At 37.4% G+C, this 14,208-nt stretch overlaps 1 protein-coding gene across 6 annotated transcripts in view; it reads right to left on the bottom strand.

Moving 5' to 3' along the window:
* Nucleotides 1-14,208, bottom strand: part of GRM3 (glutamate metabotropic receptor 3) — a 252,771-nt gene that overhangs the window by 12,618 nt on the left and 225,945 nt on the right. For 5 of the 6 annotated variants that reach the window (XM_049893722.1, XM_049893724.1, XM_049893727.1 and 2 more), the window contains one exon: nt 3,105-4,171. The exons of the other annotated variant lie outside the window; for it this stretch is intronic. In XM_049893722.1, coding sequence (XP_049749679.1) covers nt 3,105-4,171 — 1,067 coding nt within the window. The remainder of the gene's footprint in view (nt 1-3,104; nt 4,172-14,208) is intronic. 6 annotated transcript variants of the gene reach the window in all.

Raw genomic sequence — 14,208 nt, 5'->3', positions numbered from 1 at the left:
AATTTGAGCCCGTGTCTTTCACTTTGCTAAGCTAAGACTTTGGATGTTTATGAGCAATTTCTCAATTTTCTAACTCTGACAAATTTGAAAACAGTGCAGGTCAGACTGTGAGACGAACGTATCTGTGAGACAAGAAGGGTACCTAACGCATGCATTAGAGCAGTGGTTTTTGACCTTAGCTGCAAATTAGAGTCACCTGGGAAACTTTGAAAAATCCTGATGTCTAGGCCATAGTCCAGGCCAATTAAATCAGAATCTCTGGGGGTGTGACCCAGGCATTAATATATATTTTAAGGCTCTCCACTTGATTTCATGTGCAGCCAAATTTGAAAACCACTGTGTCGGAGGCTTCAGTTTACCTTTTTTTTTTTTTCCTTGTACAAATTTGGGATTGGCATTACCGGTAGGGAGTAAATGAGGCCTCAGACAGCCTCACTGTGACTGGATGCCTAGTATGTGTACCTTAAAAACTCAACTCTGAAACTTCTGCCCCGTCTGCCTTACAACTTACGTCATGTGATGAAACCTCTGAAATCTTCAAATAATTGCATCGAGTCTCTCTACTATATCATCATGTTATAAGTCATTTTTTCTGTTTTAGAAATAAATGCTAATTTGTCCAGTGAAGTTTAATTTTTATAATGTTATGCTTACTCTCAGCAGTATTTTCTGCTCTATTTTTTTGCCAGTTCTTTTGACTGGTAGTTTCAAATCATAGGCCTAAAAGCAAAAAAACCAAATTGATTGCTGTCTGGTTGATTATGACTCATAGCGACTCTCAGGGTCAGAATAGGACTGCCCCACAGGGCTTCCATGACTGTAATCTTTATGGGGGCAGACTGCCACATTTTTCTGGATGGTGGATTTGAACTGCCAACCTTTGTTTAGCAGCCGAGTGCTTAACCACTGCACCACCAGGGCTCCTTAATCAAAGGCCTAGGGCAAAATAATTACCATTTTAACTCGGCACTCCAAATCATGTCCACTAAGAATGGCTACCTAAGAACTTAAAAAGAATCCTTGCAGATTTATAGGCATGGATGTGTATATAAAGACAAAAGATAGAACCCTCAAAAAAACCAAATCTGGTGCCTTGGAGTTGATTCCTAGCAACCCCACAAGACAGAGGAGAACTGCCCCATAGGGTCTCCAAGGAGCAGCTGGTGGACTTGAACTGCCAACCTTTGGTTAGCAGCTGTAGCTTAACTACTGCACTAAAGATAGATAAAACCAAAAAAACCAAACCCGTTGCGTGTCAAGTCAATTCCGACTCATAGTGACCCTATAGGACAGGGTAGAACTGCCCTATAGAGTTTCCAAGGAGCACCTTGTGGGTTCAAACTGCCAAGCTTTTGGTTAGCAACTGTAGCTCTTAACCGCTGTGCTACCAGGGCTTCCAAAGATATAGATAGAGGGGTATTAAAATACATCGACTCTGCTGTTTTGTTGTTAGGTGCTGTTGAGTTGATTTTGGCTCATGGCAACCTCACGTGACAGAGTAGAACTACCACATAGGGTTTTCTTGGCTGTGATCTTTACAGATGCAGATTGCCAGGTCTTTCTCCTACGTAGGCGCTGAGTGGGCTGGAACCACCAACCTTTCAGTTAGCAGCCAAGCACTTAACTGTTGTGCCATCAGGGCTCCTTACATTGCCTATAGTTCTCCATTTTAATCCCCAAACTATAAGGGTTCTTTTAATCTAACCTTGGATTATGCTGATCTAGTTCTGACGTTATCTTTTCTTGCAGATTTCCAAATTTTTTATATGTAGTTTTAGAAAGCCTGACCATTACCCTAACATTAAACTTATGTTCATTTTATTGTTCATCCTTTAATGTAGCATTGATTTCAGTCACATGGTTATGTATAATGTAATAGACTAAGTACATTAAACTTTCTCAGTCTTTTGGTTCCACGCTTTAAATAGCTTTCTCTTCTTTTTAAGCCGTAATTTGCTAGATTTTGGCAATGTAGGAATTGCCAACAAAAAGATTTGTGGACTATTACAAACTATGGAGGCATTTTGTGTAACTGTGGTATAACAGGGAAATCATTATGTCTCCGGGAAATTTTAATCTATGACTACTTAGCAAATGCAGAGGATAAAAACTAACTGCCTCAAGAGAAATAAATTCTTACATTTATTCATCAAAGCTGCTAAAATCAGAGTTTAAATGCGATAACAACTGATGAATAGTTTCAACAATTTGAGAAACTATGAAGAGATGATGAACTCTTTCTTCCAGAGGAGATGGTAATTACGTGGGAGCCCAGAAATTTGAACTATTTATTACTAAGGCTATTTGATTAATGCCTTAATTAGGTTACTTAGATATGTACAGTAAAACTTTTAACTAGTTCAAAGGACTTTTAACTAGTTTAGTAGGTATTATATTTTATATAAGAATGTAAATTAATATATATATTTTATTAATATGCCATATCCAAAGAATATATATATATTTTCCTTTGAACTAATTAAAAGTTCATCATACCTTATATACTGTATACGTCTAGAGCAACTCAAATTGAAGAAAGGATATAAGACAGTAACATTGAATTTTTATGTTTTAGAGAAGTAATGATGTTTTTCTTTAAGCCTTAAATGAAAGTTTTTAGATCTTTAAACCAATCCTGGCTTAATGTTGTGTGTTTTAATTTACAGGTTGATCTGTGGTAGCCAGATCCCTCTTGCACCTAATTTGAAGTATTCTCACTAGGTTCTTAGTGGCTTAAGTCTTATTCTCTTGTAAATCATTTTTAAAATTTAATTAAACATTATATATATGTGTGTATGTGTATAAATCATAAATATATATTTATGATTTTTCTCCCACTAGATTATAAATCGCTTGAATGGCTATGCCATTTATATTTATTTTCTTCTCCGTGTTTAGCACTGTGTTTTGCACATAGTAGGCACAGTGTTTTGCACATGCTTTCAAAATAAACTAATTTCTACATTAATAGAGGTTGATGATGGCATTTGTAATTACCCAACTAATTGCTGAGATGAAATAAAAGGAGCGTGTTTTAAATCCTGGACAACAAACACTGGCATGATGAAAGAACAAGGAAAAGAAGAAACCATTCAAAGACTTACTCTGTAGTCACTAGATGTCACATAAAATATAGGGAGGAAGGCCAACCAGATGATGCATGTGGTGTACATGGTAAAACCAATGAACTTGGCTTCGTTGAAATTTTCAGGGCATTTCCGCGTTTTGAAGGCATACACAGTGCATAAAATCACTAGGAGCACATCGTAGGTAAGGGAAATCAACATGCTGGAATCTTTGACGTTGCATTTTAAGATGACTGTTTCCCGTTTCTCTGGAAGGGTGTGTCTCCTGGTACCTGGAGCCTCCAGAATAAGCCACACAGACACCACAACAATTTGCACTAGTATCAGACCCAGGCAGATGAAAACCTGAGAACTGGGGCTAATAAATTTTGGCCTCTGAGCGCCATTTTTGACTCCATCAAAAATGCGAGCAATGCAGTTTGTCTTGGTCAGCAGGGCCGAGTAACAGACAGCAAAGGAGGTCCCCAGCCCTAGTCGGCGCAATGCGCAAATGACTGACGACGGCTTTGCAATGAAGAAGAATGTCATGCAATAGGACAGGCCAACCCCAAACAACAAAATGTAGCAGAGCTCCCGGCCTGATGCTTTGACCAAGGGTGTGTTGTTGTGCTTGATAAAAACAGTCACAACCATGCACGTGCACATAAAACCTAGGCAGGCTATGGTGACTGGGCCAATGGCCCAGGCATCTTCCCACTTGATGTAGTCCTCAGGGAGGTCAAAGCAGCCAGATAGGTCTGCAGTGGGCCACTGCCCAGGCCCGCAATCCATACAGGTAAACTCATCAGCCAGGTATTCGTAGGGCTCGCAGGGGATGCAGATCCAGCAGCAAACGTCCCCTGGTTGCATGTTCTTCATTTCATTGGGGGCACAGGGGTCACTGCACTGGGAGGTGGGAATTGCCTTCCGGGACCAGTGGATAGAGTCGACATCTAGTGATAGGGTTTCTGCCCAGTGACCAACCTTCAAGTAGGAATACTTGCCACCCACATCCTGAAAATTGAACACGTTGTATCGGCCCATTCCATCTCCGAAAGTGTCAAACTTGACGATGCTATCTGCATCTTTATTTGGGTTGAATGGAGCTGTGACATATAAAGTGAAAGGAAAACAAAAACAAGAACACTGTTTAGGTGTCTTACGTGTGATCAGGCAATTTATGTCATACTTAACAAAATTTAAATAACGGAATGGGGATTGCAAGGCTGAAATAATTTACCGGTTATCATTGAAAGTTATACAACAAAAGCTACTAGAATACACGTGCATTCATAAATCCATTCATTCAACATTACTGAATGCCTAGTGCCAGAGATAATCATGAGTACAATACAGTACCTGTCATCAAAGGTGTTTACAATGTAACAATGAACTAGAAAACACAGTCACAATTCTATGTGATGTGTAAAGATTCTTTCCTTGAACGATTTCACAATTGGAATTGGGCATATCTTTGTGTCTCATCATCATAAGAAATTTATTTATGTACAGCCACCAAAAATGTTTCCCATCTTAAATATTTTAATGAAAATATTAATACGTTTTCTTGTTCAAAATGAAGAAAAATTTTATCACTATAAACACTTGATATGCTTCTTTTAAAGAGTTCAAATGATACAGGAAATTAAAAAAAAATTGAAATCCGTTCATAACCCTTTGACCCTAATACAGCCACTTGAATGTTTTGAAGTAAATTTATTCTGACTATATAGATGCATGTGTCTATACACAGCTGCCCCTATCTACATAAACACAGCATATCCTGAAGTCCCTAACAGTTTGTAGAATCTAGGTCAGTTCGTAGAATCTAGTAAGTATGCTTTAATGTAAATTCTTAAGTGTACAGGATCAGTAGCCCCTAGAGAGATGGCCTGATCTCAATCTTTTCCTTCCTTACAGCTCTGTGAGTTCCTAACAGTAGCACAGAAAAGGAAAAACAAATTAATCTTATATGAAAATATCCTCAATATCATTCAAAATAAAGAAAAATGCAAATTGTAGTAGACAGAATAATAACCCCTCAAAAGTGGTTATTAAGTGCCCACATCTTAATCTCCAGACCTGTGAATATGTTATGTTACATGGAAAGTGTGGATTAAGGTTGCAGACGGAATTAAGGCTGATAACCAGTGACTTCAAGATAGGGCGATTAACCTGAATTATCCAGGTGGATCCAGTGTAAGAACCGAAAGCAAACCCAAACTCGTTGCCATCGAGTTGATTCCAGCTCATTGCGAGCCTACAGGACAGAGTAGAACTGCCCCATAGGGTTTCCAAGGAGTGGCTGGTGGATTCGAACTGCTGACCTTTTGGTTAGCAGCTGAGCTCTTAACCTCTGCGCCACCAGAGCTCCTGTAATATAATGACAAAAATTCTTAAATGTGAAAGAGGGAGGCAGAAGAGTCAGCATTTGAGTGATGCAGTATGAGAAAGACTCGACCAGCCCTTGCCAGTATTGAAGATGGAAGGGGGCTATGAGGCAAGGAATGCAGGCAGCCTCTAGAAGCCGGACAAGAGGAGAAAATGGTTCCTCCCCTAGAGCCTCCAGAAAGGAATGCAACCCTGTCAACACTTTGATTTTTAGCCCAGCGAGAGTCATTCTGGAGTTTTAAGCTCCGGAACTGTAAGACAATAAATGTGTATTGCTTTAAGGTACAAGGTTTGTGGTAATTTGCTACAGCAGCAATAGGGAAATAATACACAAATTAAAGATATTTTGTCTGTAACAAATATTAATGAGGCTGTAGGGAAGCAAGAACTCCCACACACTGTTGGTGGGCGTATAAACTGACACACCTCCAACAGAGGGTAATTTAACAAAATCTTTCAAAATTACAAATGCATGCAACTTTTAATTTAGCAACTTCAATTTTGGGAATGTATCCTGCAGATAGTATACAGATACTACAAATAGTACTTTTGGTGGAATTTTGTATTTTACTATAAGTTTGCCTACTACTAAATTTGTTTTGTTAGATTTGTTAAGTAGGTAACAAAATATGGTTTAATGTCTAAATCCTTTAAATACATAAAACACATTAAAGTACTTCCAATAAATATATTACAAATTCTAAATAGAAATCCACTGTTAGACTGAGTGTCCTAATTTTTAGTTTGGATCTAGAATGAGAAAGAATAAAAAGAGATCTTAGAAGAAAAATCTGGACTGTATCTGTCAAATAGTCCACATACGGGAAAAATCCTTTCCTTGAATGGTTTATTCCAAACAAAACTCTCACTGGGGTAGTGAGGAGGCAGGTAAGAAAACCAAGACCTTTCCCTCCAGGTGCTGCATGAGTGATTTCAAGTGACACAGCAGCTTGAAGCCCTAGTGTATTGATCTGTTGCCTCCTAATGCATTTACAGTTGCATCTAAGTCAGATGACTCACTTGGGAAATAGTTTAAAGTCCAGTGAACAGAAACTAGAGTCAGTAAACTCTGGGGAGTTTCTTGTTTCTCAGGTTGAGTCACACGAAGGGAGCAAGCATCATTTAAAATAGAAAAATAAATCACCTCTACCCTTTGTTGGTTTTGCAACAGCACGTATAGAGCCCAAACTAAATGGGGAGAAAACAGCTACTGGCAGGTAACAGATTTTTTTTTTTTTTTTAAAGACTTACAATCTTCTCCAAAATCTAATTCCAAACCCCTCATCACTCTAGTGCCCCAAAACCAGGTCCTCATTTTCAGAAGAAGCCTGATCTGGCCTCCAGCCAGGAGAACAGCTTCTCAGGTTTAGCTCCTTATTCAATTAGTTCTGACCTTGGTTTTGAATGGATTTATTTGAAAGGTTTAGGACCAATGTGACTAGTCCTCCCAGGGCGCATTTGGTAGAGATGAGGCAAGTCTATGTCTCAAAAATATCATTGGTCAATGACAAAAGAGAATTAAACTGGCCATTATTTTCTTCTCAGACAGAAGTCCAATTAAGGCCATAATGTGGCTCTTAGCAGTAATGGGAATATTACTGCCACTGTCTGGGTTCAGGTTCATAAATACCAGTGAAGATTTCAAAAGCTGCTAGCAGCAACCTGGCTCCAGTTTTATAATCGGGGCTTCACTAAAGTTTCTGGGAACTAATTTGGTGAACTGCAATAAAGACGCAGATGAGAAGAGAGAAAAAGCCATCTCCCTTGAGAGTCCTTGTGATTATATTCATATAAAATTTGATATCAGGCAAAGCTAGTCCATGGTATTAAAAGGTGTGATGGTGGTAGATGAGGAGGAGGAAGAGCACAGTGTTAGGGACAGGAATAGGGGTACAGGGCTAAGAGGGCAAGAATCCAAAATTCTTTGACTAGAGCAACAATTTTTTTTTTCTTTAGAACGAGAGTTATTTAGCAATAACCAAAACCATCAAACCCACTGCCATTGAGTTCATTCTGACTCATAGCGACCCTATAGGAGAGAGTAGAACTGCCCCATAGAATTTCCAAGAAGCACCTGGCGGATTCGAACTGCCAATCTTTTGTTTAGCAGCCATAGCACTTAACCACTACGCCACCAGGATTTCCTATTCAGCAAGAAGATTGGAAAAAATAAAATGAATTCCTACCTGTCAGTAAATAATTTGCCTACTGATTAGAAACAATATCATTGAAGCATTTCTCAACAATTATTTATCAACTGAGACCAACAATTGGACAAAACACCACTTAGGTGTCCTAGGTGCTCAGTCTCACATATAACTGATCAGCAAGTATCTAAGGTGCATAGTGAAAGTGAATTTGTGATATTGAAAGTATTTTTTCAAGGGTGTTTATGGCTTTTGAAAAGGACTCTTCAGTTCTCAAAAGTTAACAGGGTTAATGCTTCATTATATACTTAATGGTTTTCCCTTTGTAGCTTCTACATAGTATTGTTGAACTTTACAGCACTCAAGAAAACTCAGAAAGGAGCAAGGTACTCTTAGGCTAGGAATAAAGAATAGGGATGCAAGGCAGAGAAAAGATCAGTGAATGATCTTTTATGATCTTTATGATTCCAATCTCCCCAGCTCCACCCCCAATTCAGGGATCATGGTTCAGGGTCTGCAGGTTTTTTTATTTTAGCAGGTAGTCTCAGGTGATTATTGAATCTGGTTGGAGGTCCTGTTAATGTGAGTTAATGTTACTACCACTTAAAAAAAAAAATCCTCTCTTCCCCAACTCCTGCCCTCCTAGTTACATATTTTTCTGCTTTTCTCTCATCCCCTATAATTAATGTTTAGATTAAAAAAAAAAACTTTCTATTGAATTATATACAAAGTGAACACAGGCAGATAACATTATGGGTATTAAAAACAGAATATTTCCAGTACCCCTGCTCCTGTCCCTACCACTGTGCTCTTCCTTCTCCCCATCTACCACCATCACACATTTTATTACCAAGGACTAGTTTTGCCTGATACTGAAATTTACATGAATATGAAAGTATGTATTCTTTTGTATCTAACATTTTTCTTAAATTAAGTTTTGTGAGATTCACTCATGCAGTCAGGACACTTTCTTATTGGTTCGCTTTTATTGATGCATAGTATTTTACTCTAAGACTGTCACAACTTATTTATCCATTCTTGTATTGATGGACATTTTTTTTTCCCTTTCTTTTCTTTAAATTTTTTAAGTAATGCTGTGTCTTTTAGTTGGATTATCCCAAAAACAAACTCTGAGACTTGATTTGAGTTTAAGTAGTTGATTTGGGGAAGAACTACAGCCAGAGTGCTCCTTAGAAGCAAGGATGATGAGACTCCTCTCACATACTTCAGACATGTTATCAGGAGGCATCTGTCTCTGGAGAAGGACATCATGCTTGGAGAAATAGACGGTGAGCAAAAAAAGAGGAAGACCCTCAGTGAGATGGATTGACACAGTGGCTGCAACAATGGCTGAAGCGTAACAACTATTGTACATAGGGTCGCTATGCGTCGGAATTGACTTCACGGCACTTACCGACAACTTAAGAAGTTGATCTGGGAGTTCCAGCTGCTTCACATCTTTAATATTGTTAGCTTTTAATTTAAACCATTTGGTGGAAATGTATTGGTATCTCATTTTTTTGATGGTTAGTTTTCAGCTTCCTGGCACCTAATGATGTTGAGTCCCTTTTAATAAATTAATTCCACATTTGGATATACTCTTTTATAAAATGCCTTTTCGTTCTTACCTATGTTTGTACTGGATTTTTCTCTTTTAAAAATTGATTTGTAGGAATTAGTTATATATTTCTGCATATAAGTCCTTTTTAGATATATATATTGCAAATATCTTCTCTGACTCTGTGCCTTGCCTTTCACTCTTTTAATAGTGCTGGCGTAGTGGTTAAGTGCCACAGCTGCTAACCAAAGGGTCAGCAGTTTGCATCCGCCAGGCGCTGCTTGGAAACTCTATGGGGCCGTTCTACTCTGTCCTATAGCGTTGCTTTGAGTCGGAATCGACTCGAGGGCACTGGGGTTTTTTTGTTTTTGTTTTTGTATTTGTCCAGCAAAAGAAATGCTTAACTTTAATTTACAAATTTATCAATTTTTTCCTTTATGTTAATGTTTTTAGAGTTCTATTTAAGAAATCTTTGCCTATTGCAAGATTATGAACATATATCTCTCTGTTATCTGTTGTTGGCTTTATTGTTTTATTTTTTGCATTTAGAAATAAAGTAATCTGGAATTGATTTTTGTGCATGGTTTAAAGAAGCGATCAGGATTCATTCCCTCTCCCCATTTCAATATTTAACTGGCCCAGTACCATTTATTTTAAAAAACTGTCCTTTCCTTATTGCTCTTCAGTGTAACATTAAGTCATAATTTTAGTATGTCTATATGTGTGGAATCTTAATTCTCTTTCTGGACTCTATTCTGTTCAACTGATCTATTGATTCGTTTTTGCACTAATACTTTAATAATGGCTATATCTTTTTAACAAATCTTGATATTTGGTAAAGTCCTCCCACTTCGTTTTCCTTCAAAAACTTGTTGAATATACTTAGCAATTTGGATATATATATATTAGAATTATCTTATTAATTTTTATTTTAAAAATCCACCGGGATATTGTTTGGAATTTCACTGACTGTAAGGATTAGCAAAAAACTGCCATTAATAAAATATTGAGTCTTCCAATCTATGAACATGGTATTTTATTCCTTTTATTTAGGATTTTAACTTTTTCTCAACAATGTTTTATAATTTTCTAGATACAGCCCTTTAGGATTCATTAGATTTCTTCCTAGGTAGCTCATTTTTTAAAAAATGTTGTAAGGGGTATACTTGAAAAATTTTCAAGTTATCTATTTTTGAGGGCACTTTGGTAGTTTGTGTCTTTCAAGGAATTTGTCCATTTTATCTAAGTTGTCAATAGGTTGAAATAAAATTATTCCTATAATTCCCTTATTACATTTTAATATCTGAAGTATCTATAATGATGTCACTTGTCTCATTCCTAATGCTGGTAATTTCTATGTTCTTTCTTTTTATCCTCATTATGCTAGCTAGAGATTTATCATCTTTTATTGCTCTTATCGAAGAATCATTTTTTAGTTTTATTGATTGTCTCTATTGTTTTTCTGTTTTACATTTCATTACTTCCAATCTCATCTACTTTCTTTCTTCTGCTTATTCTGGGTTTAATTTGAAGGACCAGGAACTTGGTGAGGTTAGTGAGGCACTCACCTTTGGCACCAAATTTAAGAGGTGCCAAAAAACTCAGTAATCAAGATAAATAATATTAAATGTAATGTTTTAAAAAGTAAAACTTAATGCAAAAAATCCATGAGAAAAATTATTAAAATCTTAAATAAAAATAGAATCAGTATTACTGGTTTTTCCTATTGTCTCAGCCTACAATAGGTCCTTGTTGACTAATTTTTTTTTTTTTTTTCATTTCTAGGTCTGTTTCTATTGACTGATTTTTTTCCTCATTATGGATTGTACTTTCCTCCCCCTTTGTATGCCTGGTAATTTTTTTACTGGAATCCAAGCATTGTCAATTTAAATTGTATGCTAGATATTTTTGTATTCATATTAATATTCTTGAGATCTGTTATAGGATGAAATTAAGTTCCTTGGAAGCAGTGTCATCTTTTTGAGACTTGCTTTTAAGTTTTGTTAGCAGGACTGGAGCATAATTAGTCCAGGGTTAATTTTGCTCTCTAATGCCCCATGGATTACGAGATTTTCCCTTTTGGCTGTGGGAATAGGAACTTTTCCCAGCTTTGTGTGAACTTTCCAGGTTGTATCCTATAATTCTTTCAGGTTTTTTTTTTTTTTTCCCCTTTTCCCTCACCTTTAGTAGTGTCCTGATGCCTATGTTCTGATCAGTACTCATCCAAAGGTTCAAGGGGACTCTGCAGGTTGTTCTATATTCTGTGGTACTCTGGTATATGAACTCTAGCTATCTTGGCCTCACAGTTCTCCAAGCTCCATCTCCTCAGCTCAAGGAGATTTTCAGGCTCCACCTGTGTTACCCCTCACTGCACTGTGCTCTGGAAACTTTATCCAGGCAGGGTGATGAGGCAATCATAGAGCTCATCATACATTTTCATTACCTAATGCCCAATTGTGAAAAGCATTGTTTCACTTATTTTGTCCATCTCTTTTAGTCGTAGGTTGAATCTGTTGCCCTTTCCTATGTCTTGACTGGATGGAGAAGTCTTTCATCTGTTTGAGGAGTGATCAGATAAGCTACACGATCATTTTATTTTGAGGGAAGCTGAATTAATGGGTTATTCCCTACCCTCAGACAACTTGTTATCAAAATTCTTTTTGTGTCAAAATGCCTTGCCACAAGTGACTAACTATAAAATGTGAGGATTTCAGGTACAATAAGTTTCAGAAACATATTGTGCCATTAGGTACACTGCTCATACTGTGTGCTAATATGATGTGCTGGGCATTTAACTTTCAGGGGATTTACTACAATATATTGGAAAAGTATCATTGTGTGCCCATCTCTTCACTAGATCCTAAGCCTCTGTAGTACAGGGACAACGTCTCATTCATCTTTGTATGCTCAACGTCTAAGGCAGTACTGAGCACATATTTTTTAACTGATTATTAGAATGCTTAGACTGATTAGAATCATCTCAGTGACTTAAACATCATCTCAGGCTAATGGCTGAGCCATAAAAAAAAAAAAAAAACAGAGACCAATTAAATATGAATCTTAGGAAATGGGCCCTGGGCACTTGTATTTTGACAGTTTACTATTTTATTATGTGGTCAAGATTGAGAACTACAGTCTAGGCCAGTGGCTCCCAATCGGGGGTGATTTTGTCCCTCAGGGCACATTTGGCAATGTCTGGAGACATTTTTTTGCCATGAATTGGGGAGGGTGTTGCTACTAGCACCTATGGGTAAAGGCCAGGATCCTGCTAAACGTCCTATGGTGCTCAAAATGTCAGTAGTGTCGAGGGTGAGAAACCCTGATCTAGGGTAATGAATATTTGGATTTCTACAAATATTTCTATAATCTCAACCCCTCTTATAAATTGAAAACCCCTATGCCAGATAAATTCTTTATGGTATTATTAGATTCGAGGTTCATACCATCTAGCCTTTATTTCTATCTAGTCATTCCCAGCTTATACACACTCTTCAATATTCTCCTTCCTACTCCTCTCCTTTTCCCATTTGTCAACAGTTTTCCTTACCTCTACTCTCACCTTGCCCCCACCTCTATCACAGACCTCATTGCACAGAGATCTCCATAGTTTCTTTTTTTCCCCCTTTTGAAAAACAGTCAGCTCAGCAGGATGTCTCCTTCCTGTCAATCACCTCCTAGGAAAGAAGCAAATTCCTGTCTTTAGCAGGAGTAGGTGACATACAGTCTTTTTATAGTACACTCACAGCAAGAATAACTATCAGTGGGAGAGAGCTAAGTGGGGTCTCTGTGGGAATTTGCTCCCATTTAATGTAATTCTCCCAGCACTAACCTGAGGATGGAATACTGTGTGACTTTGCAACCCTCACCAAAGGTTTTCAATTTTGTGAAAAGAAGTTGTGAATTCTGAAGACAAATGTAATCTATCCCCATGTTTTTTAATGCACCTATGTCAAGTAGAACATAGATAAAAAACAAAAACAAAGGCTTTCCCCAAAACGAAGCTGGATAGAAGTACATATGCAGGACATTTCCTTAAAAAAGAAGGCATGAGCTTCCCATCCTTCTCTCCTCAAATCGCTTCTCCACCTGCTGTGCTATAGATATAAATGTTGCAGAAGAGTGAAACTTGATATGGACAGAAGGTGAAAATGGCTGAGAAAATCCCTTTCAGAGAGTTTCTCTAAGTCAACAGTGCAAACTAGAAAACAAAAAACAAAAAATCCACATTTGAACCATGCTAGCAGAGCTAATATTTTTGAAAGACATACCCACAGTAACAAGAATACTTAATAAAATGAGCTTGTCCGTTTTTAAGCAAACAATATTCTTCTTTATATAAAAAGCAGAACAGCAGCAATTTTATTCAGGCTTCGAGGATGAACGTTCAAAGATAAGCACACCAGCTTAGCATGCAGTAGCTGAGATTTCTACAGGTGAAGGAAACTAATTTCTCTTCTCTTGCCTTTTACATGCATGGGCATGCCTTTGACTCTCTGTGTAGTATCATGTACAGAGAATAAAAGAGAAAATAAACTACTTCTGCTCCCAGCATGCTGGTCTAGTGTTACATTGTCATGTTTTTCCTAAGCCACTGTAGCATAGCCTAGTCTTCTGCCTTCACAGAGAGGATTGCAGTATTGAGCAACATGATTTGAAGTGACCTTGTGAGGTCATCAAGCACATCGACACATTGTTAAGAATTTCCAAGCCTACATTGTTCTGAAAGGATTTCTCTCTCCCTCGAAATAATTAAGGTGACAAAAAAGAAAGTAATGGCTCTAAAATTTTCTTCTCTCTTTTTGCAACAATTTCTATTTTGTATTATTCTAAAAATAATGGTGTTAAAGGTCTCCCACATCTGGCTATTTTACCCCTCTTTTGGAAATATTCTTGAAAATTTCTCAACCCCAGGAATCATCTTAGCTCATATGAGCCTTACTTTCACTCCTCCGCCAATTGTTTTAAATTAATAAGTTTGATAAAACTACTTGGTGAGAGAACTCTAACATATCCCTTAGGCATAACAATTACATATGTTTTAATTATT

This window comes from Elephas maximus, chromosome 8 (assembly GCF_024166365.1).
Source record: "Elephas maximus indicus isolate mEleMax1 chromosome 8, mEleMax1 primary haplotype, whole genome shotgun sequence".
Classification (NCBI taxonomy): domain Eukaryota; kingdom Metazoa; phylum Chordata; class Mammalia; order Proboscidea; family Elephantidae; genus Elephas; species Elephas maximus.
Note: the sequence above shows the minus strand (reverse complement) of the source record. Positions and strands in the feature narration are given on the sequence as shown.